This window comes from Lathyrus oleraceus, chromosome 6 (genome assembly GCF_024323335.1).
Source record: "Lathyrus oleraceus cultivar Zhongwan6 chromosome 6, CAAS_Psat_ZW6_1.0, whole genome shotgun sequence".
NCBI lineage: Eukaryota > Viridiplantae > Streptophyta > Magnoliopsida > Fabales > Fabaceae > Lathyrus > Lathyrus oleraceus.
In genome coordinates this window covers 305,119,045-305,144,353 of record NC_066584.1, presented here as the reverse complement: position 1 = coordinate 305,144,353, position 25,309 = coordinate 305,119,045, and the positions used below count along the sequence as shown (strand labels likewise).

At 31.6% G+C, this 25,309-nt stretch overlaps 1 protein-coding gene and 1 long non-coding RNA gene across 2 annotated transcripts; both read right to left on the bottom strand.

The window, feature by feature from the left end:
• Positions 1–19,038: 19,038 nt before the first annotated feature.
• On the bottom strand, positions 19,039–20,488 carry LOC127098240 (uncharacterized). The gene is made up of 3 exons (XR_007793318.1): positions 20,335–20,488; positions 19,322–19,421; positions 19,039–19,239 (listed from the first exon to the last, which is right to left on the bottom strand). It is a non-coding gene; the product is annotated as an uncharacterized LOC127098240 (long non-coding RNA).
• A 1,124-nt stretch (positions 20,489–21,612) lies between these two features.
• Positions 21,613–23,239, bottom strand: LOC127098239 (RING-H2 finger protein ATL16). Its single transcript, XM_051036776.1, has one exon. It carries the CDS (start codon positions 22,870–22,872, stop codon positions 21,793–21,795), a length of 1,080 nt encoding a protein of 359 aa, XP_050892733.1. The 5' UTR covers positions 22,873–23,239; the 3' UTR covers positions 21,613–21,792.
• Positions 23,240–25,309: the final 2,070 nt, after the last annotated feature.

Below are 25,309 nucleotides of genomic sequence, written 5' to 3'. Positions count from 1 at the left end.
TACTTCCAAGGGATTTCCAGTATAACCAAACTAATTACAAATTCTCAAGCATACACACAAGAGAATTGTTGGCTTACACATACAAGTATAAGGCTTCCTTGCTCAAACACACACGTTTGAAACTTCCTTGCTCAAGCCTACACACTCAAGACTTCCTTGCTCAAGCCTACACACTCAAGACTTCCTTGTTCAAACACATACAAGTATAAGACTTCCTTTCTCTAGCACACAAGCTAATGACTTCAAATTCTCAAGAAATAAATAAAGAGGCTTCCGACTCTATAACAAACTGTTAAGAGATATGGGTAAAAACTACACTTGATATACAATCGGAGGTGTAGACAGAATACAACTTAGAAAGATTCTAAAAGTTAAGAACTTATAAAACATACACAAAGTTAAGATGTTCTAAGTCTTGTAAATTTGACATAATAGCTTTTCTATGAATGTCAATGAATAAAGTCTGTAGCAGTGTTTTGTATTAAAGCTTGGTGGTGTTTTTCTTCATCCCTTCCGCTCATTATATAGAGGGAGAAAAGAGACGTTGGAGATTTTCACCCAAAGGTTGGTTAACCTTTGTACTTTATTAGACACATCAAGCAAACACCTTTCTGGAAGATGAATGATCCGTTGAACCTCAGACAACCAAGAGACAAATATTTCCTTAAGTCTTCACATGATAAAAAAGATTCTGAGTCTGTCAGAGTTACCTCGTTTAAAGAGCTTCTTCTTTAGAGGCTGAATTCCTTCACACTTCACTCTCTAGAGGCTGATCACATCAGAGTCCTCTTCTTGGATTTTGAAGCTTTAGAGTCTGGGTCATGAGAGGCTGACTTTCTTCAGAGTTGACTTCTTTAGAGTCTAGATCTCCATCAGAGGCAGAGTCTTCAGAAGTGATCTTCAGATTCAAATTCCTCAAGCATTTCTTCATCTGTTCTTAATGACATAATCCTGCAAACTTGAACAGATGTTAGAATACCCAATTGTTCTTTAAATACTTTGTTACCATGAAAACCCAAGGGATACTTTGTTGTCATGGGAATGGTTTAATGTTTTTAAGTTAATGTTGCAGTTTTTGTTTTGAGTTGTAATGTTGAAGTTGTAATGTTGTTGTCAAAAGAATATTGAGTTAATGTTATAGTTTGTGTTTTGAGTTGTAATGTTGTTGTCAAAAGAGTATTGAGTTAATGTTGCAGTTTGTGTTTTGAGTTGTAATGTTGAATTTGTAATATTGTTGTCAAAAGAATATTGATTTAATGTTGCAATTTATGTTTTTTAGTTCTAATGTTGAATTCATGTAAAAGTACTAGTTTAGTATGTTGAAGTTATGTTGAAATATTAGTTTAGTATGTTAAAGTTTAATATGTTGAAGTTGTAATCTTAATGTTGCAGTTCAGTATGTTGAAGTTATGTTGAAGTTGTAAGTTTGTGCAAAATACTAGTATGTCTAACAATGTGTTTCAAAATGTGTATGGTACAAAAATGTGTGTTGCATCAGTATGGTACCAAAGAGTGTGTTGCAAAATATTATGGTACCAAAATGTGTGTTGCATCAGTATGTTTCATGTCCAATATGTTCATGTCCAAAATATAGGTTTGCATCAGTATGCAAAATGTTTATGTTTGTAACATGTCCAAAACGTCCAAAATATACGTTGTAATGCTTAATGTGTCCAAAATATATGTTTCTATGTTCATGTCCAAATTACCAGTTTATGTGTAACAGGTCCAATATGTTTAATGTTGCAGGTTTGTGTAAATTGCCAAACATGTCAAGTTATGGTAATGGTCTTATGTCAAATTGCCAAACCTGTCAAATAATATTAAAGATATAGATTAACACAGTGCCAAATTTTAAATTTCATTAATCCAGATAAATTATACAAGACACTCATAATACAACAGTGACATACATAACAACTCTTAATTTCATTACTACATCCATAATACATCACTTGTATATATGTGTTGCAACTAATGCAAACACAAGTAATAATACAAATTCCAATGAAAAACTCAGAAAATAATCTATGAATTTGATCTTCATCTTCAACAGGTCTTCATTTTTCCATGTGCCGCTAATTAAATGCATAAGCTCATCATTCTTGTCTTTCAAATATCTAATCACATCCTTTGCACGAATGCTCATTTCTTCATCAAACCGTTCAAAATGATTACATCCTTTTTTCCTCATCATCCTAAAATTACCACAACCATAAAACCTTCTTTCAGGATTTGCATAAGTCCAAAAAGTCATCAATGGTGACTCAATGTCACACCAACATCCATTCCCCCGTCTTCTTGACCCAAACTGATTTGTTGAAGCAAAAGAGAACATTGATTCAGACATGAGTAGAAGAGGAGAAAAGGAGAGAAAAGAGATTAAATACTATCGAAATGAGTAAAAGAGGAGGAGAGAAAAAATTAGGGTTAATTTGGGGAATAACACTTTTCTAATAATTGACATGGAAATGAGATGAGAACCACATTAATTTATTCTACTTGGAAAAAACATCAATGAATTATTTTTAAGTTATTATTATTAATATTAAAAACATTAATAATTTAATAAATAATGAGTTGAAAAAATCTAACATTGACACATCAAAACAAGCAGCACATCATCACATTTTTTTTAAATTAGTCGGGGGACTAAAATCTAATACAAAACTTTAAAAAGGGGGCCAAAAAGCATGGTTTTAAAAATAGGGAGATCAAAACTAAAAAAAAAATACAAAATAGGAGGATCATAGTTGCATATAAGTCATTTATAATTATACAAGTAGTTTACTATGTTTCAAGTTTAACTACCATTTCAATTTTCTTGCAATCATTTTTTCAATCTAATAAACAAATTCCAAAGAATATTTAAAGAAAATTAAGAAGTTGTTAATTCGCTGTGGTGTTATAGTGATAAAACCATTCATACAAGGCATCAAACATCAGCAATAGAGGAATATAGGATTCTAGATCACAATCTGGCTGCTTTCGTAATATTGTTTACTCGTTTATTTACTTTTCATACTGAAACTCGAAACCCATGCCCCCCCTCTTTACTAGTTTTCTATACATTGCACATATTTTCTTTTGCTTGAAGGAAGTCCATGTGGATTGGATCTTTTTATTACTTCGGCAGTATCGATACACTTGTCGAGAAGTGATCAAGTTTTTGGCGCCGTTATCGGGGACTGTTGATATTTCAACAACGCGACGCTTGTGCAACATTTAGTTATTTATTTATTTTTATTTTTGTTTTCAATTGTAAATATTTTCATTTGTAAATATTTTATTTTTTTCTTCTTCATTTTTCTTTTCTATTTCTTTTTCTCTTTAGTTACATTCTTGTTAATTTATTTATCTTGTACAGTGCTACTAAGGTATTCTTCTTTTTATTTTGTATTGGAGGTCGGAATAGTCATGCAAGATGACGTCCATGCTACCTTTGCAAAGTTTGAAGTTTATGCAAAGGAACTTGCAACAAAAATGCTCATTCTGGAAAATGCTATAAATTATTCAGAACCAAATCCTTACACTGATCATTCATGGGAAGAGGATTCATCATCTCATCTTGAAAAAACTTTGACTCATTTTATAAAGACGACTTAACTCAATTTCAAGAAAATCAACAGACATCAAGAAACCGTGCGAAGTAACATGGAAACATCCTTCAAAAATATAGAGATGCAACTTGGTCAAATATCTAGCCAGTTAGCATTAAAACTGAGATCTAATGAGGAGTTTTATGAAAATATGTTAGATAGTCCTATAGATGTGGAAATTGAAAGAGAAGCCAAACATGAATATGAGGTAGTCGATGAAGGAAGAGTTGAAAAATAGAAAGAAGAAAAAAAAATGCATACAATCTGATGAAGAAATATAAGCAAGAATAGAAGAAGCGGGGGTGAAAAATATATGTGGGAAAAGTATAAGAATTCAATATGAAGATTATATAGTTTTGGATGAAGCTCAAAATTCAATCATTCATTTAGACATAGGTATCCAACTACAAGAACTTCAACAAGAGAATAATCCTACAGCTAGCAACAAGAATGATAAAAGAGGAGAAATATATGAAGTATTAGATGAGATTTATGCCTTGTTCGATACTATCAAACTGAAGAAAATATGGAAGAAAAACCTTCAATTCCTGAAAGTGATGTAATTCTTATCAAACAAAAGGAATAAGAAGGATGGTGTGTTTTTCGTATCATATATGCCGCTCTAACATAAAATTAGAAAAGTCAAATTTAGAATATTAAAGAAGAGCTTAATGGGAGGCAACTCATCAGATAAATTTTTATTTCATTTGTAAAATTTAAATTTCAGTTTATTTCAATTACTTGTTTTTATTTTGTAGCATGTCACATTTAGAAGCAATAGGACAAAGGCTTGAGAAAAGGATTGAAAGAAGAAAGAGAGACTAAAAACTCTCTCTAATCCTATTTTTTTTTTCTAATCTCTCTGCACTTTCTAGTGTTGTTTTTATTTTAGGAAATGGATCCAAAGCGAAGCCACTCCTATCGAGCATCAACATCAATCAGACGAGGATAGTATGGACCAAACAGAACCAAGACTTCAACAACACCATGCAAGAAGTGTAAGACTTTTTCTGCTCCAATGACATGTTAATTTGGAGTTTTATGAATTTGTATTAATTTATGTGATTCTCTTTTACGTCCAACAAGTCAATCTCTCAAGTCAATCTAGAGTATGAGCTACAATACTTGGTTCCCCTTTGTACCAATAAATTTATGTTTGTCTTTAATAAACAAGTTTGTTGTTGTTTCTTTCAGATTTACAAAGTTATAATTTTAGCAGTGAACAGATGAACCATAAGCATCATAAAAAAAACGTGATCATCAGGAAAGTTCCTTGCGGATTGAGAGTTGAGGAAGAAAGGAACAACCAATTACCTTGTACTCAATCTGTAGATATCTCAACTAGTAAGGTTTGAGCCAAATATTTCATTGTTTACTTTTCTTTCTTATGGAAGTATCCGTACAATTGCTATTTTCTATAATTTGCATAATTTCTGATTTAATATATTGGTTTGATAAATACACATTGAGAAACTTGTTTGTGGTAAACTCTAAGCCTTTTCAAACTAACCCGTATATCATGTTTATACCCTTTTCTACCACTTTGAGCCTAAGCCCTTTCTTTCGATGACATAGCCACGTCTATTAGCCAATTGACTTAAAAGATTAAATCGTTCCACTATCTCTTTGGAGTTAGGTGGAAAATGTAGTTCCTTGGTCATATGCAAAAGAATAAGTTTGGGATTACTCTTGGAAGTGAGCAAAGTTAAAGTTTAGGGTTGGTGTACTAGAGATTTTGGTCATAAAAAAAATCAAAAATCAAAATGAGAAAAATCAAGAAGTCAAAGTAATTTCTTAAAAAAAAAGAGAAAAACAATGTTTAGGACCATAAAATGTTAATCTCTAGTACCAAAGTAATTAAGCAAGAGTTGATATGAAAAAGAATATGATAAAATAAGGAAAACTAGGTACCTAACTCCAAAGGTTCAAGTCAACTATCCCAAATTATCCTACCCTGACATAAGCTCCATTACAACATTGAAAGACCTTCAAAAGTGTGTGTTTAGATGACTTTGATTTATTTTATTAGAAATTTTACAAACTTATGGTAAAATACTTTTTTACGCTGATTGTGTGATTACCCTATCAATTCGTGTGAAAAAATTAGTGAGCTGAGAGATATGTTGAGTACTTGTTGTGTTGGAAGAACTTTTCCAATTTTTCTCGATTGAAGTCGGAAACTGGAATGATGATCAGGTAACATAATTGGTGATGTTCATTTATTATTATTGCAATTCTTTTTTCTGTTTGAAATGTGTAGTTTCAGGAGAGTTACTTGAGGACAAACAACATATTAAGTTTGGGGTTGTGATGACAATTTGCCATTATATAATTATATGAGTATTTGCGATGAATTCGATGAAATCTCAAGTTAAAGATGATCTAAATAGTAAGAAGTATGAAGAAAATGAAGAAATCTAAGAAGTAGAGTAAAACCAAGAAGTCAGAAAGAAATTGTGAAGAAACAAGCAATTTTCAGCACAATTTACATCTTGACATTTGTCTAATAAATTGATCATAGGAGTTCCGTAACTCGTTTTAACGCAGTTTTTTTTGTGCAAAATGATGCTAAAAGAAATATCTACATTTTAAAATAATCATGTGTGCGGCTAAAAGTATCGCACACGCGATGTAGTGTGATTTATATCATGTGCGGTGGAAAAGTATCATGCGCCCGATGAGCTATCTTCTGGGTTTTTCTGACGCGTTTTGACTACTTTAAAAGGAGACTTTTTGCATTTTTTCAAGAGTTGCGGTTTGGGGAGAGTGAAGCACGATTTTGAGAGTACAAAGGATGAATTTTTAAACATTTGAAGCAATTGTAGGTCATCATTTCAAGGGATTTCTTACATTATTTTCATCTATCAATTGCGGTATTGTTAATTGTACTATGAGTAACTAAGCTCCTCTAGGTTAGGTTGTGTTATGATTAACATATTTCTATATTATTGGATTCTTTGTTGATTTGACCATTGTATGAACCTTTTGATCTATAATGTCATTCAATTGCTTATTGTTCTTAATGTTTTTTTATATAAGATACTCTTTTAATCTAATTTGGGGCACATAGAGAATACTAACCATTAGTCTATGCGTTGGAAATAAAACAATTATTGTACTTACGTTTGTTGAATAGGAATAGGAGACCCTGAGTAGGGATAGAAAAGTCTGAGTAGTGGCTAGTGAGTTATTTCGTGAGGGATCGACTATAGCGGTTTGTTAATTCGCTATGGTGTTATAGTGATAAGACCATCGATACAAGACATCAAACATTAACATTAGAGGAACATGAGATTCTAGAACATTAGCTGTCCGCTTTCGTAATATTGTTTACTCGTTTATTTCCTTTTCATATTTATCGAAAAATCATCATTAAACCTTTTAAAAACTCTTTCTCTAAAGAATTAATTTAAATAAGATTTAATAATGGGTTAAATCGCCTGCTAAAAGCTTATAACTTACTATAGTGAAATTTTGTTCGTCTAATTCTGTTTCATAAAAAAGAATAATTAATATTCAGTAAAAAAGAGTACAAATTCTCCTATATTTTATAAATATTCTCCTATTTTAAATCCTCCTGAAAATTAGTCAGCAATTAAGATGAGGTGGTACTGCCAATAACTTTGTTATATATAATTTTCATTTTTTTCCGATGTGATGTGGCTGCTTCTACGTAAATAGTTATTTTTCATTTCAATTATTTTAAATTTATATAACTATTAAAACTAACTATAAGAAAATTTAGTCCAAATATCTTATATTTATCAACAGTTATTATGTTTAGTGCTAATATTGTATTAATAAATATTAAACATAACGATTAAATCATCAACGATGTTGTGGCTATGTAGGAAGGACTAGTGATCTTACTCTCCCAAGTGTTATGCTTCAAACTCTCTTATCCAAAAATTAGGATAATCTTCATAAAATAGAGGGATTTTTTTTTTACTATACTTTGCTCTTTAGCACAAAACTTAAACAATTCATTTGTCTTTTTAAAAGTAAGCTAAATAATTTTTAATTTTTTTTAACACAAAATGTATTTTTATACATGATTATATTTATAGGCCAACTAAATGATGGTAACATAATAGTAGAATGTTTATATCCGAATTCCACAATATTAAAATAATAAAATAATGTGATATAAATGATTTTGACACCTACATATGGTACCAAAATCAAGGGACAATCAAGCCCCATATCGCTGAAAATTAATTCTTCCCCATTTTAGGGGTTAGTTTCATGGAACTTTTTGGTTCTGTTTTGCCCCCTTTCCCTCTTTGACAAGTATGAAATCAGCAAACATCTCACGGGTTCATGAAGTGTGCAATAGATCTTGTAGCCCCCTGCCCATGCTTACATGCACATGGCCTTTAAAGATTGCTAGATTTGGAAGCACTCTATTATCACCATAATATCAAAGGGTCAACAATTTTCATGAATACTATGGTTATGGTTTTAGGATTTTGGAAATAGTATCAAGCTATATGTTTATATACAAAGTTTTAAGAATTCTTATATTTAAAGCAGACAATACTTTATAACTGCACTAAGATGAATTTGACGTCGATCGGAATATTAGTGCGGAGATCGGAATATTAGTACGGAAAAAAGATTTCATATACTCACACACTACCCCTTAGCCTCGATTGGGGAGCCAATGTTTTAGATTGACCAAAATAACTTCATATTACTTACAAATTGAGACTATTTTTTTTTACATTCAAAGTGGACAATATATGTGACTCAGATTTAAAATCGATTAAAAATATATTCGATAAGCAACAAATATTTAACAAGTAGAAATATTATTTTTTATTTAAAATTGTGTCTTAAAATATTTTTATAATTTCTAAGTTTAAGTCTCTATAGAGAAAATTGCTTCGTCAGAAATTAGAATTTATTTTTAAACAATCTCAAACTCTTATGGTTGAGACTAGGGGTGTGCAAAAAAACCGGTTATCCATAATCAAATTGGTATCCAAATTGTTCTACTCTTAACAAAATCAAACCAAATGCTAAAATAAAAATTTGGGTATCCATTTTGTTATCCAAATATAAACCGTTACCCATTATAAAAATTTGATTTTGTCATTAGGTATCAAAATTTTACTATGCGTTAGATTTTTATATTTGTCTGTTTTCATGTTTTATCACATTATAAATCAATTTTATATTTTATATTTTTTAAGTTTTATAAAAAATTATTTTAAAAATAAAATTCAAATTCTTTTTTTCTTTTCACAAAAAATATTATATTTGGATTTTTTTTTTCAAAAAAATTATATTTGATATTTTTTTAAAATAAAATTATTATTTTCTTCTAAATAAAAACGATATTTTTTATCAAAAATATTTTGTATTTTTTTCATTAAAAAAATGTTTTAAAATAAATTATTATTTTATTTTCAATTTTTTTTTATTTTCGATTTCCATTTTTTAAAATAATTTTTTTTCAATTATTTTTATTTTTTGGAATAATTTTTTTTTAAGATTTTTTTTTCAGAATAGAATTTTATTATTTTCAATTTTTTTTCTATAAAATATTGTTTTTTTTTATGTTTTTTAAATTTAAAAAAAAAATTCAAAACCTCATAAAATTTGTTTATAAACTATTATGAGAGATTTTAGAAGTTTGAACAATTTTTTTGATGAATTATTTATTTTATGAATAATTATGATTTATAGAGATATGATTCATAATCATTTTATTTTATGACCGTTTTTATGTAATACATCATACTTTGGGATTGTTTTTAATCGAGATATTATTTGTGTGATTATAAAAGTCAAATTTAAAGTAATTTTTTAAAATAAATATTTTTTTTATATAAATAGTGAAAATAATAAAGTTAGTTAAAAGAAAATAAAATTATTTTTGATATAAAATTGCTTTTTTAAAAATATAGTTTTAAAAACTGTTTTTTTTTTATAAAATAGGTTTTGAAATTGATTTTTTTAAGAAAATAAAAAATTGGTTTTAAAGAAATTGATTTAAAACTGTTTTTTTTAACTATTTTTTTTTTGTTAAAAACCGGTTTAAAACCAAACCGATCCACTTATAAACCGGTTTTAAGAAAATAAATTGGTTTTATGAAAATGGTTTTAAAATCCAAACTGAACCATATATATGGTTCAATTTGGTTTGGTTTATGATCCATGCACACCCCTAGTTGAGACAATAATCCTATAAATGTTTATTAATAAAACATGTATAAGTTAACTTTAGGCACTAATATTTATTTCTACATCAATTGTAAGGACGAATTGTTGAAATATATGGTAGAACCCAACATAGAGAAAGATTGTGTTTTAAATTGATAGAATAATGAAGTTGATTACAATCAATGTATGATCGTTTTAGTGATCATAAGGTAACAAATTGTTGAAATTCTTAATGAAATACCTTAGCTAGCAAGCTAACACCTTGAAGTTGTACCAAAATTAATTATTCTTGTTTGTTACTCTCTTCGTTCCATAATGAGTGTTTCATTTGAAATAAAAGAGTGTTGTAAAATGAGTGACCTATTTCAATTTTTCAATACATTTTTTCAATTTCATAATTCCCAATACATGATAAAAGTACTTTAATAAAAATATCATTATGTCTCTTCCATTTATTTCTTTTTCTTAATATGTGTGAACTAATCAACTGGGTCACTCATTGTGGGACGGAGGAAGTAGTTTGTTATGGCTAGTTAGTGTTCATAGCTACTATAAATGTACAACATGTAATTAACTTGATGGTTAATCAATGAGAAATAACAGTTTCACTTCATCTTCTTCGCTGAATATGTATTTTTTTTTAGTTTTTATCATGATAATTGAAAACTTCATGATGGTATTAGAGTCTAATTTGGGCTATGTTATGCATTGCTTTTCTCCTTTCTTTTTCGTGTTTCATTGTCCACGATGGTTCGTGGAGTCAATGTTTCCATCAATGACGGAGGAAAAGTTGTTGTTCTGATTGCTTCGATTCAAGATCCTTCTCAATAGCCTAGTAATGTGTATTATGTGCATCCTTCAGATAGTCCATATTTAGTTTCAGTTGCATGGGTCCTAAATCATTCAAAGTATCTGGAATGGGCAAGATTCATGAGACATGCTATTGGTGGGAAAAACAAGTTTGATTTTGTTTTTGGCTCAATTCTTGTTCCCATGGAGTTTAATCCAATCTTCAAAGCTTGAAATCGTTTCAATATGATGGTTCATTCGTGAGAGAATCTACAAAGCTCAAATTGAATTTTATTAATCGAATGATCAATATAATAACAAAAGTTCATGCAACAATAATCTCAAGAGAGAATGTTCAAATGACTAGATCTATCATGTACCTAAACTTTAATCACAAAATCACTATAAGAAGACAAATTCTAACAACATGTTATTTTACAAAAGCGATACAAACCTAAGCATGCAAAACAATACATAAAATGGAAATTGTTTTCTTCCATTATAAAACAATATAACAGTTATTTTGTAGAAATTATACAACCACTTGATACATGATACTCCTGAAAATAGCTAGTCTTCTTAAATTGACGCTCTTTTGTTGCATACGACGTCTATTTCGCCGATCTTGCAAGATCCACCTGATCTTGACTTAAAACTTCCAAAATCACCAACATATTCCAAGTCTTAGTATATGGAAATCCCTCTATTCCCACCAATTTATTTAGCGATGACTTGTTTGAAGAACACAAAAACTCTGAATTCGTCTATAAGCTTCCACACAATTCTATCAAAGTAATCATGGAGGGAAGACGTATTCTTTTTCCGACTGGATTGCCAAACTCCAGCAACACAACATAATCTGAATCTTGATCTGCAACTCAAGAACTTCACAAACATCAACATTAATGAACCCCATTTACAATAGATCTAAGATTCCATAGAATTGAGAAGAAATAATGATGTTAATCTTGCTAGAGGTTTGAGGATGAGTTTAGATGCTAAATATAGATGTGAAAAAGGTGTTCTTTGAAAGTGTGTTTCCAAGTTTTTAGAAAGACTTTCAAAGATATGATTATAATCACAATAACCATTCTCATTATTATGGTGAGAAATGAAAAATGATAATATGAAAAATTAATGGTGAGGGAGAGAGGAAAAAGATTTATATAGGTGCTTGAGATTATGCACAAAATGAGTGAAAAACTTATGTTTTATTCGAGTCAAGAAAATTTGTTGATTTGAGTTAAGTGAACAAGTAGAGTGGAACAAGATCAACATAAAAAAGTGACCCATTTTCATGTGATTCAACTCAAGTTAAAACTGTGATTCGAGTCATGAAGGATCGTGATTCTAATCAAGTATAAATTGTGTGTGATTCGAGTCACACACATGAAATCTCAATTTTTCAAGTTTTTTCAAATAGTTTGAGATTCTAAGTGCTACATAACTTTAACCAACCTCAAATGTGGTTCTTTTTCCATTAACTCAATCAATTGACTTAAAGCATAATGATCATACTAAAATACAAACACCTTGGTTTATGCAGATAAATCACAGTTTAATGCAAAACACCATTTAAGAAGTAATGCACTCAATTCTAAGATATTTGCAAAGATCTAACTAGAGAAAAATCAATTACGAAAGCGATAAATGATAAATGATAATAAACGAGACAAGCAACAAAACCAAATCCCTAAAGGGTGGAGCAATTTCATTTTACACGACCTTAAAATTTCTTTGGGATGAACTTGAAACGTATCTCCCTACTCCTACTTATTCTTGTTTGCACCGTTGTGTTTGCATCATAGGTCTGAGTAATGCAAAAGACCAACATGAAATCACACGTTCAATTCGATTCCTTACTGGCTTAAATAACTCATTTGATTTGGTTCACTCTTAGATCTTACTCATGAATCCATTACCTAATATCAACATGATTTTCTGTATGGTAATGCAACATGAATTCAAGATCCTCATAAATTAAGTTGATTATCGTAAATCTCAAGGAAGAGGTTGTGTCAATGGTTATTCATTCATGCTTGGAAACAAAAATAACTGTACATACTATGGAGGGAATGGACACACCACTGGTACTTGCTATATGAAGCATGGTTTTCCTCTACATTTTGGTAAATATTCTGTTATAGCAAATAAATCTTCCCTCGAATTAAATGAAGAAATAGAGGACGATGATGATTTAAAAAGATACAAAGGTAATAACACTTATGGATTCACTAAGGAGAAATATGATCAGCTTATGAATTTTCTCCATTCACCAAGTTCCAATGCAAATCATAATGCTTTAGCTAGAAAAGTGAATTTAGTGACACATAAAAATAATCACATTCTTTTATGTTTTCTATTTCAATGATCACCATCAACAATGTGCTTTTATCATCCTCTTTCCTTGCAAACTTTGCTTCAGCTTCTTGTGAATCATTCTTGATGGCGTTACATTCACGCGCAAAATGTCCAAGCTTTTCACAATTATAACATTAGACATTTCTCTTATCATCTTTCGTTCTTCCTCCTCTTCCACTATTGTTGCCACCTTGTAATTGCTTGATCCACCACCTTTATTGTAACTCTTTCACCCTTTTGGAATATTGAGTTTTTGGAATTTCAGGATTCCCTTCCACTATTGTTTTGATAGTTTCCTCTAATTCTATTCATGGACCACTTTACCTTCACCTTATTTATTTTCCAAAGAAACGGGTGTGCAAAGAAATCTCAGTTTTTGCCTTGTCAACATTCCTCTCCTCCATTATTTTCTCATGAGCCTCAAGAGAATTTTGCAACTCTTCTTTGCTCATAGTTGAAATATCCTTGGACTCTTCAACTAAAAACACTACATTAAAGATCTCAAGATTTTACCAACCATATACTTCCCAGTGATTGTCTCTCCACAGCCTTTCACTTGATTCACCAATCTTGTCATACGAGTAGTAAGTTCACTACTAGTCTCCTTATCTTCCATTTGAATCAATTCCAACTGTCTCTTGTAAGTTTGTAACCTCGCCACCTTTTCCTTATCAGCTTCTGCATAACTTTTCTCAAGAATTTCCCAAGCTTCCTTTGAGGATGTCCAATCACCAACCTTCTCAAAGTTATCAACATCAACACATTGATGAATTAGATACAAAGCTTTGAAATCTTTCATCTTATCTTCCTTATGCACAATCCTTTATGTATTCATCGCACCTTCTACAAGTGGATTGACACCATTCTTGATGACTTCAAGAACATTTTGATTACCAAACAAAAACTTCATTTGTTTGCACCACTTATCATAATTCTTTGCATCGAGAATTGAGAGATTTTTAGGGATATTTTCATTGGAGATGAAAAGCATATTTGCACACTAAGTGTTTGATCAAAGTAATCAGAATATTGATGCCAAATGTTGGGGAAAAACTCAATCACAAGAAAACAATGATGAATAAGTATGGAAATGTATAAAGAGTGAGAGAATTAGAGAAAATTGGTGAAAATAATGACATTATTCATTAACAACAATGTTGGAGTATTTATACAACATTTACATAAATGTACAACTAACTAACTAACAAAAACATAATTTAACAGGGCGTAACCGGTTATTGTGAGCATGTAACCGATTACCACATGTTCTAGTAGCCATATTGTAGCGACTTGTAACTAGTTACCACTTTAGCGTAACTGGTTACCACAACCTCCAGATTGAGGCATTGGCTTCATATAAGTGATTACATTATAGCCCAACGTAGTCGGATACACTCTACTTGAATTACTTTTTTCAACAGATCAATGTAGGCTAGGTCATAGACCAAACTTTCTTTTAAATAGAAAGGGCCTAAGCTTGTTTTTATAAACTTATTTAATTAAAAAAAAGCCTAAAAATTTTCTATTTAAAAAATATATGTCGTTCCTAAATCTGTGTAGGATACATCTAAGTTAGTGCTAATTGACTTGATCAATTCCATAATTTTTTTTCCAAAATAACCAAAAAGTTTTCTAATAAAATTCCCCAAATAACCATCTTTATCCATTACTTTCCAAATTACCCATGTTTCAAAAAAAAATTGCGACGAAGAACACATGTTAATCAAGTTGATGACTCCATTGAACAACTAAGAGCCATAACCAATTGAATTGGAGACTGCATCTAGTATAGCCATTTGAATTGATGACTATGTACAAGCCATATAAGCGATCACCAATTCATCTGGCTCCTATGTGTTAGATACATTTTCTTATTTTAATAAAACTAATTAATATAAAAAATTGAATTAAAACTATTAATATTTAATTTAAATAGGATTACATACGAAAACATTTTTACACTAACGACGACGACCGCTTGATCGTACATGCCACCAGTTCCACACCTCTAAGGTGCCATTTCTCTTACCAACCTTTGTTGATTCTCCCTAGTTTTTTGATACGAGTTTCCAAGAATATCACCATCACTAGATGTTGGTGTAAGCCCTAGAGGCCAATACTTTTGGTACTTGTATCGAATTATTTATTAATAATAAAAGGCTTTTTTCATTATTATGTTTGTTTAATAAAGTCCCTAGAATAGCTAGTCCATTTAATGTATCCAGTGTGACTTGATCATGAGATCCCATTAAACATAATGACACTATTCTTAAAGCATCAGTAGTCGAGCTTTGTTGTGAAGTGGGATAACATTAAATCATTAAGACTATTATGTATATAGACTGATGATCACATCTCATGGATCATGGATAAGGAGTTATCAAGTCTTAAACATAGGTATGAATATTAAGAGTAATATTTATACTGGATTGACCCGCTATGAGAATACTATATAAAATGTTATGCAAAGTGTCATAAGTTATTCTCACGGTGATAATGGTGTATACCACCCTTCGACCTGAAACCACTATGGACCCTAGATGTAGACTCGAGTGCCTTATTGTTAATCAAACATTGTCCGTAACTGGATGATCATAAAGATAGTTGATGGGTACTCCACGAAGCATACAGAGGGACATGAGTGACCTAGATGGAATTTGCCCATCCTGCGTAACAGGATAAATGTCTATGGGCCCAATATTGAACTGGACAAGGATGACACGGTCTATGCCTTGTGTTCAATATAGACATAAGGGAAAAAAGGGTAATTATACACATAAGTATTATCACAGAAGGATTTGTCAGATCACATGACATTTTCGTGTCTTGGGTAGCAGTGATGTGTTGCTAGATATCGCTCACTGTTTATTATGTTAAATGCGTGATTTAATATAATTGCCAATGCCGCGAAAACCTACAGGGTCACACGCAAAGGACGGATTGATGAGAAATAGAGTAACTAAGGAACATCGTAAGATACAGTGCACTTAAGTGAATTATAGAACATCGTAAGGTACAGTGTACTTAAGTAGAATACGAAATATGGTAAGGTACCACGCGCTTAAGTGATTTTGGCATATTATGAGATATGGGCCACATACACTTAAGTGGGCTTTTTAGCTTATAGACCACACAAGTGGTTCTATAAATAGAACCCTTGTGCATAAGCATTAGCACTTGCAATTTCGTTTCTCTCTCTCTCTCTCTCTCTCTCTCACACACACACACACACACACACACACACTCAAAGCCTTCATTCGTAGCAGCTAGCGCTGAGATTGAAGGAATCCGTTCGTGTGGACTGAGTAGAGGCGTTGTCATCGTTCAATGTTCGTGATCGCTCCGTAGATCTGCATCAAAGGTTACAATCGCCACAAGAGGTAACGATTCTATCACTGATCATGCGCATTCGTAAGGATCATTAAAGGAGAAATTTTTAATTCCGCTGCGTTTTGGATCGCCCTTCTCCTTCAGGAAGAATAATCCTTTTCAAAACGAGGTCACCAGCTTTGCAACTCTGAGGAAGAAATATCTGATTGAATGCCTTCTTCATCCGCTTTTGATACAATTGCCCGTGACAGATAACATCCATTCTTTTCTCCTCAATGAGGTTCAACTGATCAAATATATTCTGCACCCACTCGACCTCGTCGAGTTTCACATTTGTCATCAACCTTAAAGAAGGGAATTCAACCTCAACAGGCAGAACTGCCTCCATGCCATACACTAATGAAAATGGAGTTTACCCAGTCGAGGTATGTACCGAAGTATGGTAACCATGTAAAGCAAAAGGTAGAATCTTGTGCCAGTCCTTGTAGGTTACAACCATCTTTTGTACTATCTTCTTTATGTTCTTATTGGCTGCCTCCACTGCCCCATTCATCTTCGGGCGGTAAGGAGAGGAATTATGATGTTGAATCTTGAAATTCTTGCACAACCCCGTTATTAGTTTGTTGTTGAGATTGGACCCATTAGCTGTTGTGATCTTCTTAGGGGTTCCATAATGACAAATGATGTTTTGTTTCATAAAACAAGCAGTCACCTGTTTAGTCACGTTGGCGTAGGAAGCAGCTTCCACCCACTTGGTGAAATAGTCAATAACCACTAAGATGAAACGATGTCCATTTGAAGCAGTTGGCTCAATACGTCTGATCCTATCAATACCCCACATTGAGAAGGGCCACGGAGAAGTCAAAATATTCAAAGGCATGGGAGGAACATGCACTTTATCAGCGTAAATTTGGAACTTGTGACACGATCTGGCATGAATGTGGCAGTCAGTTTCCATGGTCATCTAATAATAACCTGCTCTCAAAATCTTTTTCACCATGGAATGACCCCTGGAGTGCGTTCCCAATGACCCGCTATAAGAATACTAGATTGACCCGCTATAAGAATACTATATAGAATGTTATGCGAAGTGTCATAAGTTATTCTCATGGTGATAATGGTGTATACCATCCTTCGACCTGAAACCACTATGGACCCTAGATGTAGAGTCCGGTGCCTTATTGTTGATCAAACGTTGTCCGTAACTGGATGACCATAAAGACAGTTGATGGGTACTCCACGAAACATACTGCGGAACATGAGTGACCAAGATGTAATTTGCCCATCCTGCGTAACAGGATAAATGTCTACGGGCCCAATATTGAACTGGACAAGAATGACACAGTCTATGCCTTGTGTTCAATATAGACATAAGGGCAAAAGGGTAATCGTACACATAGTATTATCACAAAAGGATTTGTCAGATCACATGACATTTTCATGTCTTGGGTAGAAGTGATGTGTTGCTAGATATCGGTCACTGTTTATTATGTTAAATACGTGATTTAATATAATTGCCAATGTCACGAAAACCTACAGGGTCACACACAAAAGGACGGATTGATGAGAGATTGAGTAAATAAGGAACACCGTAAGGTACAGTTCACTTAAGTAGAATACGAAATATGGTAAGGTACCACGCGCTTAAGTGATTTTGGTATATCATAAGATATGGGCCACATACACTTAAGTGGGCTTTTTTTAGCTTGCAGACCACACAAGTGGTTCTATAAATAGAACCCTTGTGCATAAGCATTGGCACAGATGAAAAATTTCGTTTCTCTCTCTCTCTCTCTCTCTCTCTCTCTCTCTCTCTCTCTGTCTCTCTCACTCAAAGCCTTCATTCGTAGCAGCTAGCACTGAGACTGAAGGAATCCGTTCGTGTGGATTGAGTATAAGCGTTGTCACCATTTAACGTTCGTGATCACTCCCTAGATTTGCATCAAAGGTTTCAATCGCCACAAGAGGTAACGATTCTATCACTGATCATGCCCATTCGTAAGGATCACTAAAGGAGAAAAAATTTAAGTTCTGCGGCGTTTTGGATCGCTGTTCTCCTTCACTAGATTCCCTAATAAGTTTTTGTAATTCTACACAGTCTTATGTATTCAAGATGCACTGTCATAACTGAGTTTGTTACCTATATCATTGTAGTAGGGTTGTGTTGTTTGAGTTGATGAGGTTATTTATGAGTGGCATGGTCCATTGAATATCGACATTGGTGTGAATGCTTCATTGAGAAATGGAAGAAATGGTCATTGTGGTGTTTGGTAGCCGTATGTTTGTTGGATGTTTTGGTGTTGTGATGTTAGAGTGTTTCGACTATAGTAGGAAGTGTTAATGTCATATGTTTCTTGGATAATTTGGCTATGGTAGGACGATGTGTTGGCGAGGTATGTTTGTTGGGTGTTTTGATAATAACCATTTTGTTGGTGGTGGTATGGGGTATGCTGTTGGATTTGTGGTTAGGTGTGTGATATGTATTGGTTGTGGGTTTGAGTGTTTGTGGGTATATAATTTTGTTGGATATGGTTTGTTTGTAAGTGGTTTGATAATTTTGTTGGGGGTTAGATGTTGAAGCTTCTTGTGTGTAAGTGGCTTGGCGTGAGTCGTATAAAAAACTATCTTCGAATAAAAACCCAATTGTAATTGATATGTACCAATACATATAATTATTAGTTGGTTTAGATTCGGTTGGCATGACAACGTCAGCTAAGACTCATTGATGATGACACCTCCATTGACGTCACTCAGCTTTAGTGAAGTCTTTCCAATTGTCAAAGGCTCGTTGTTCATTAACTTTATATCGATGCCATTGTCCGAGGCACCACAGGGGATATGTGATATGTTGATGCATGTCAAATTGCAGTTTCACACGGTCACATCTCCATAGTGGTGAACCTGGTGATCAGTGTTGTTGCATACCAAACGACTGCATCTTCTTCGTTGATTTAATGATGATGTCTCAGACCCAATATGATCTCCAAATAAACTGTAGAAGAAAGATAAATTAAATTAATAAATGGTTAATATTAAAAACATTTATTATAAAATAATTAATTTAATGGCAATACATTGTTTGATGTTAGGTGATCCAAGAGATTTCGATATTGAGTGATGTAGTGATGTAATGTCTATGACATATGTTGTAATTCAATCTCACGAGTTGATCATCTAAACCAAAAGAGTTAAAATAAATTATTTAGAAATAATAATGGATAAAGTAAATAATTGAAAATAATGTTAGTAACTTATTTTTTTTACACATTGGAGAATGTGAAGTTATTGTTGTTGACAGGCGCTAGGGACGACAATCTAGACCAACATCATGCTTGGAGATTACAACATAAATAACTAAGCTATGGACGACAATCTAGACCAACCATATGCTTGGAGACTACAACATAAATAACTAAAAAAAGTAACTAACATATAAGAGACATGAATTGACTAATGTTCCTATGACTTATACATAATCGTCACTTCAAGTGGCTAGATTAGATGCAGTCAACAATTCAATTGATTAGGCTTTTTATTTGTTCAACGAAATCACCAATTAGATTGGCATGTGCTATATGTTGTAATTTTTGTTTGTTTAAATCATAGATATTTTAAAAATTAATAAAACAAAAAGAATTTTGTTGTAAACTTGATTATTTAAAAAAAAAATCTCAAACTCCAACCCAAACATAAACATAAGAATGCAATTAATAAAGAAAGATATCATGAAACAAACAAAACTTTAAAAATAAAGTCAAATTTAGTTGGCATAGCCTTGGTCCCAAACCACAATAAAATTCGGCCTAACTTCAAAAGTTGATCTATTGATGAAAATGAGGTTGTATTCTTTTCACAATAAACCCAAACACACACCCTAAACATAAAGTATTCCTTTATATATGCAGACAAATTTATGGTTGAGAAAAATAATAACCACAATGATGAACCACAACCAAAAAGTTTGGCTACACTTTGATTACTCACAATATAATATTTCAACTCCAAAATTAAATAATTGATTGATACAAGCTGGAAGAAGAAGAAACTGTTGAAACAAGAAAGCATCCCAAATATCACCAAACCTTACCTTCCATCAACCAACATTACAACACACAGTGACAAAGTGTGTACAGAATTATAATTTGGGTTGTTGTGTACACTGTTTAATCAATATGAAAGGACCATTTTCTTCTCTTTTCAAAATCAATTTTGGGGCACATGTAGCTATTGACTTTATTCATCTTTGGATTCTCCTTTTAGGTGATTTGTTAACTTTTTCTATTTCTTTTGGTTTAATTTTGAATAGTACTTTTTGTTTAAAGCCAGATTTTGGTATATCTCTTTTTGATATTTTCTAGTAGAGCAAGACATGGAAGGGAATAAGTTTTTTGATCTATAGCTGGGAAAAAAACGATTGCTTTTTGGAAAAGGTAACAATGTGATGATTTCAGCAATGATGCTTGTTATAATGGATTCATGACTTTTTAATCATCATGGACCACATTATGACCCCATACAATGAGATAAAATGTCATAGAAAGTTTTACTTCAAATGAGATGTTCAAGCTTTTACATTTATGATATCCAATGTGAAATGAAATGAGTTTATAAGTGAAACACCTTTTTTTTTTCATTTTACAAATTTAAAATTATACCATAGTCTATACAAATTCATGACATTTTAATTAAATTTTTTTAATTTATTTAAGAGTGTAAAAATATGATTAACTAAATCATATTTCCATACTAAACTGGACTCAAGAAAAAAGAATTTAAATGGTTAATGAATTAAACTTCTTGTTATAAAAATTCAGTTAATCAAATTTAAGCTAAAAATTAGTTTAAAATATTTAATTAATTTGTTTTTATTATTTTTCTAAGATATAATCTAAAAGTACTTTTGAACAAAAAAGTTGTAATTATAATTATATTCTCTATTTTATCTAATTTATGGAAATAATATTCCTATTTTAATTAAAATTATTTTTATTTATCTTTTATATTTACGACACGTCAATTATTACGTAATAAATCATTTCATAGAAATTTTTGTGAAATTTTATAAATTAAAAATAAAAGTTAAAAGATAAATATGATATTGATATTAAAAAATTGTTTGAATTTTAAAAAATAGACTAATTTTATGGTTAATAAAATTGGAAGAACAAAATTGTAATTAAATCTAAAAATAATCTTATTAAAAAAATATATATATTTGAATATTTGTTTTCAAAAAAATTCTAATTATCTGAAATTAAAAAAGTTGAAATTTTTTTTTATAATTTTTTTCTTCTCTAAATATAAAAAACAAAATAGTAGAAATTTCAATTTTAAAACTCATAACAATCCCTAATTACACAGATAATTGTTTCAAATTAAAATTAATTCCAATTGAATAATTTTGTGTCATACAAATTACAATCCCTAATCCTATTATGACCTATTCAAACCTCTATTATCTCCATCTCAACCCAAAAGAAAAAGAAAAAAAACCTAAGAAACTTGCAAGTTGCAAACATTAACTGAACACAAAAAATTAAAAATTTCAAGAATCTAAATAAACAGGTTGAACAGAACTTCTAGATCTACTTCCATATCCAAATAAAAAAAATGATTTCTTCACCCTACCGCTTCCACCACCACCGCCACCGCCACCGCCACTGCATCCTTCAATGGAGTTGTTAACTTCATTGATTTGCCTCTTTTGTTGATGCAGAGCTTCTTGAACCGCTAGATAAAACTGTCTATCCCCTGATGAATCCATTGAAAATGATCTTCTAATTGGTTGAACTGAAAACTGTTCATCTTTTGTTGCTCTAATATCAATACATTCATCTCCCATACTTGTCACTTTATGCAACTTTTTTCGACTCTTTCTCGGCGAAAGACTAATAGAACTTGCTCTTGGCAATGGTAATGGTAATGGTAATGGTAATGATAACTCCATTGCATCATTGTTACTCAATTCAATCACAACAAAATCTTCATCATTATGCTGATTTTGATCTTGAGTTGAAACTGAAAAGGGGCTATGTTGAAGCATTTGATCAAAATGGTATCCTTTTGTCAAAGAAATGCTTGTTCTACAAAGTGGACAATTAGCATTGTTTTGTAACCAAACATCAATGCAATCAATGTGGAAAACATGGTTGCAATTCGGTATAATCCGAAGTTTCTCATCTTGTTGAAAATCATTCAAACAAACAGCACATTCGGCAGAGTCTGTATTTTCATCTTCTGATTTGAAATGAATCACCGGGATTAGCCTAATCACGGCCTCTTCGAGGCCGCGAGGCTCTGTCCCCGGTGAATAACCTGTTGTCGGATCTTGCCGTCTTCGAGACGGTGAGAATCGTCGGAGAAGGTCGATACGGTGCCAATTGAGACAACATTTGATGACAAAGATGTAGTAGGAAACAAGCAAGAAAGCTGTTGCTAATATTCCGATTATAGCAATTGCTATGATTGGAAAGCTTGTGCTAGAATGATGCATATGAGGATGAAAGATTGAACTCGAAGAACTTGTTATTGGAGAAATAGCTTGTGATTGTGAATGTGATTGTGATTGTGATTCCAACCCATGTTGTGAAAAATGGATCAATAATTTTCTACTTACAAGATCCATAAGAGAAGAAGATTCTATAGAAAATGGGTTATCTCAGATCCTGAAAACACATAAAACATTTAAGAAAATAAATAAATAAAATGAGACTTTATAGAATGTGTATTATTTGGGGTAGGCTATGATTTTCATATGTTGGAGTGTGGAAGAGCTAGTTTTGAAGCAATGAAGAAAGAATTGAAAATGATTATATAGAGAAAGGAGAAAAAGAGAGGAAACCTAGGTGGTGTATAAATGAGGATGGTGATGGGGAAGGGGACAGAACATTAAAAATGTTGTGAAAAACTGTTCTTATTTATTAAGGTTGTGAAGTACTACTACGTAGTGGTTGGTGGTGAATTTCTGAAATTTCTGGCTACAAATTTGTTCCACAAAGAGTGTCTTGATTAATCATGAATATTTTATACGAGTATTTTATACATGATTACATGTACGTATCATACTATTTAATAATTGGAGACTTTATAGAATCAATTGTGGTCCATTAAGAATAATAATAATAGTGAATCAAGGCATCACTTAGTACTTATCTAATTGACAGATACTATATTCGAGAAATAAATATTTTTTGAATTTTTGAGGTATTTTTATAAATACACTGACATAGTTATACAATATAGGAGGTAAGAGTTTCATTCAGATTAACAAAAGTTCTGAAAATCAACTTTAAATATACACTAGTGTTAAATTTCTTAAGATTTTTTTTTACAGTTTATTCTAATTCATTCCAACTCAAAGAATCAGTTTATAGTTGATCATTATTATAAACAAATTTTATTTTTTTAATTTTTTTAATAATTAATGTATCTGAATTGTATATAAATAAAATACATAGAATAAATTAAAAAAAAAATCAATTTTATTTATAATAAAACTGAAAATTGTACCCGATTCATAAAAAGTTATACAATATGAAAGTACTTTATTAATTAATAATTAATAATAAGGAGAGTTCAAATATTTCCTTTATGTTAAAGGGATTTCTATTTTGTAGGGCAGCATCAATAGTAACTTTCTCTCTTTCAAACAAATTTTTTGTCCCCTTCTTTCCAAACTCATTAATTTCAATAATAGAGATGAAGTATTTGTCATTTCTTCTTAACTCATATTTAGTGTGAGGTTTACTTGACTGTTTTTGTGAAGTACTATGCCTTAAGGATTATTTAAGAGTAACAAAACGAGTCAGATTCGTCGGATTGTTTTTTTTTTAATATGTATTTTTTTACGATCATATCAAAGTTTTAGATTGATATTCACTAATATATTTGTTCGGTCCCACACCATTATTTTGCAACTTTTGCAGACGTAAATATTAATAAAAAAATTTCAACTTTAGTCTTTAGAGATGTAAAACTTGCATGTCCGCTCCATCGTTGGAATTAAAACAAATTTCATAAGTGGAATTTCACCAAATCTTGAAGAATTTCGAATCAATCTTGATGAACAAGAATCAAAGTTTTTGATTCATTATTCCTCTTGTTCTTCACTCTTCACTCGAGTGAATCAACCAACCTTGATTGCAAGACTATTCTGTTGCACGATGATTATTAATGAAGAAAGGGAAAAAGTGAATTGAGGAAGATATGAGAAATTAGGGTTTTTGAGAACATGGGAAGAAGAAGAGTTGTAAATTCTGCAGAGTTTCTCTCTGCCTTCAAACTAAAGTTTATTCAATATTTTCTATGCATTTGCATTACAATCAATGATAGGGAACCTCTCTATTTATAGGTTGAGATTGCTTATGTACCAAGCAATCTCCAACTAACCTAACTAACTGAGCTAAAACACACAAGTAAAGTTAAGTCTAAAATTTTATCGACATTTCGACAACTATACATTTCAACACACATAACATTTCAACCGTAACTGACTCTATCGAAATGATGCTTTGATAAAAAAAATTACATTCTCAACACACCACTTAATTCGTTGTGTCTAAGCTATACACATTCATCATTGATCTCAATTTCTTGAATACTTCGACATGCACTTCTTTTGTCATGATGTCTACAATCTGATTCTCAATTCTATAATGTTCCGAGTTCAGCTTCCCATATGCTACTTGCACTCGAAGATAATGGAATCTCATTTCGATGTGTTTACTTCTTCCATATATTATCAGATTCTTCGCCAAATTGATAGCAGACATATTGCCGATCTTCATAGTAATTGCTCCATGATTCTTCGCTGTAATTTCTTTGACCAAATTCATCATCCATGTTGCTTGGCATGCACAAAGGGAAACAACAATGTGCTATGTTTCACATGACGACAATGCTACTACTGGTTCTTTTCTCGAGCTCCAAGTAAATGGTGCACCACCTAGCACAAACACATAGCCAACTGTGGATTTTCTATCCTCAATATCATTACACCAACTTGAGTCGGTGTAACCCACTAGCTTGCATTCTTTTCCTTCATCAGCTGTAGGAAACAAAAT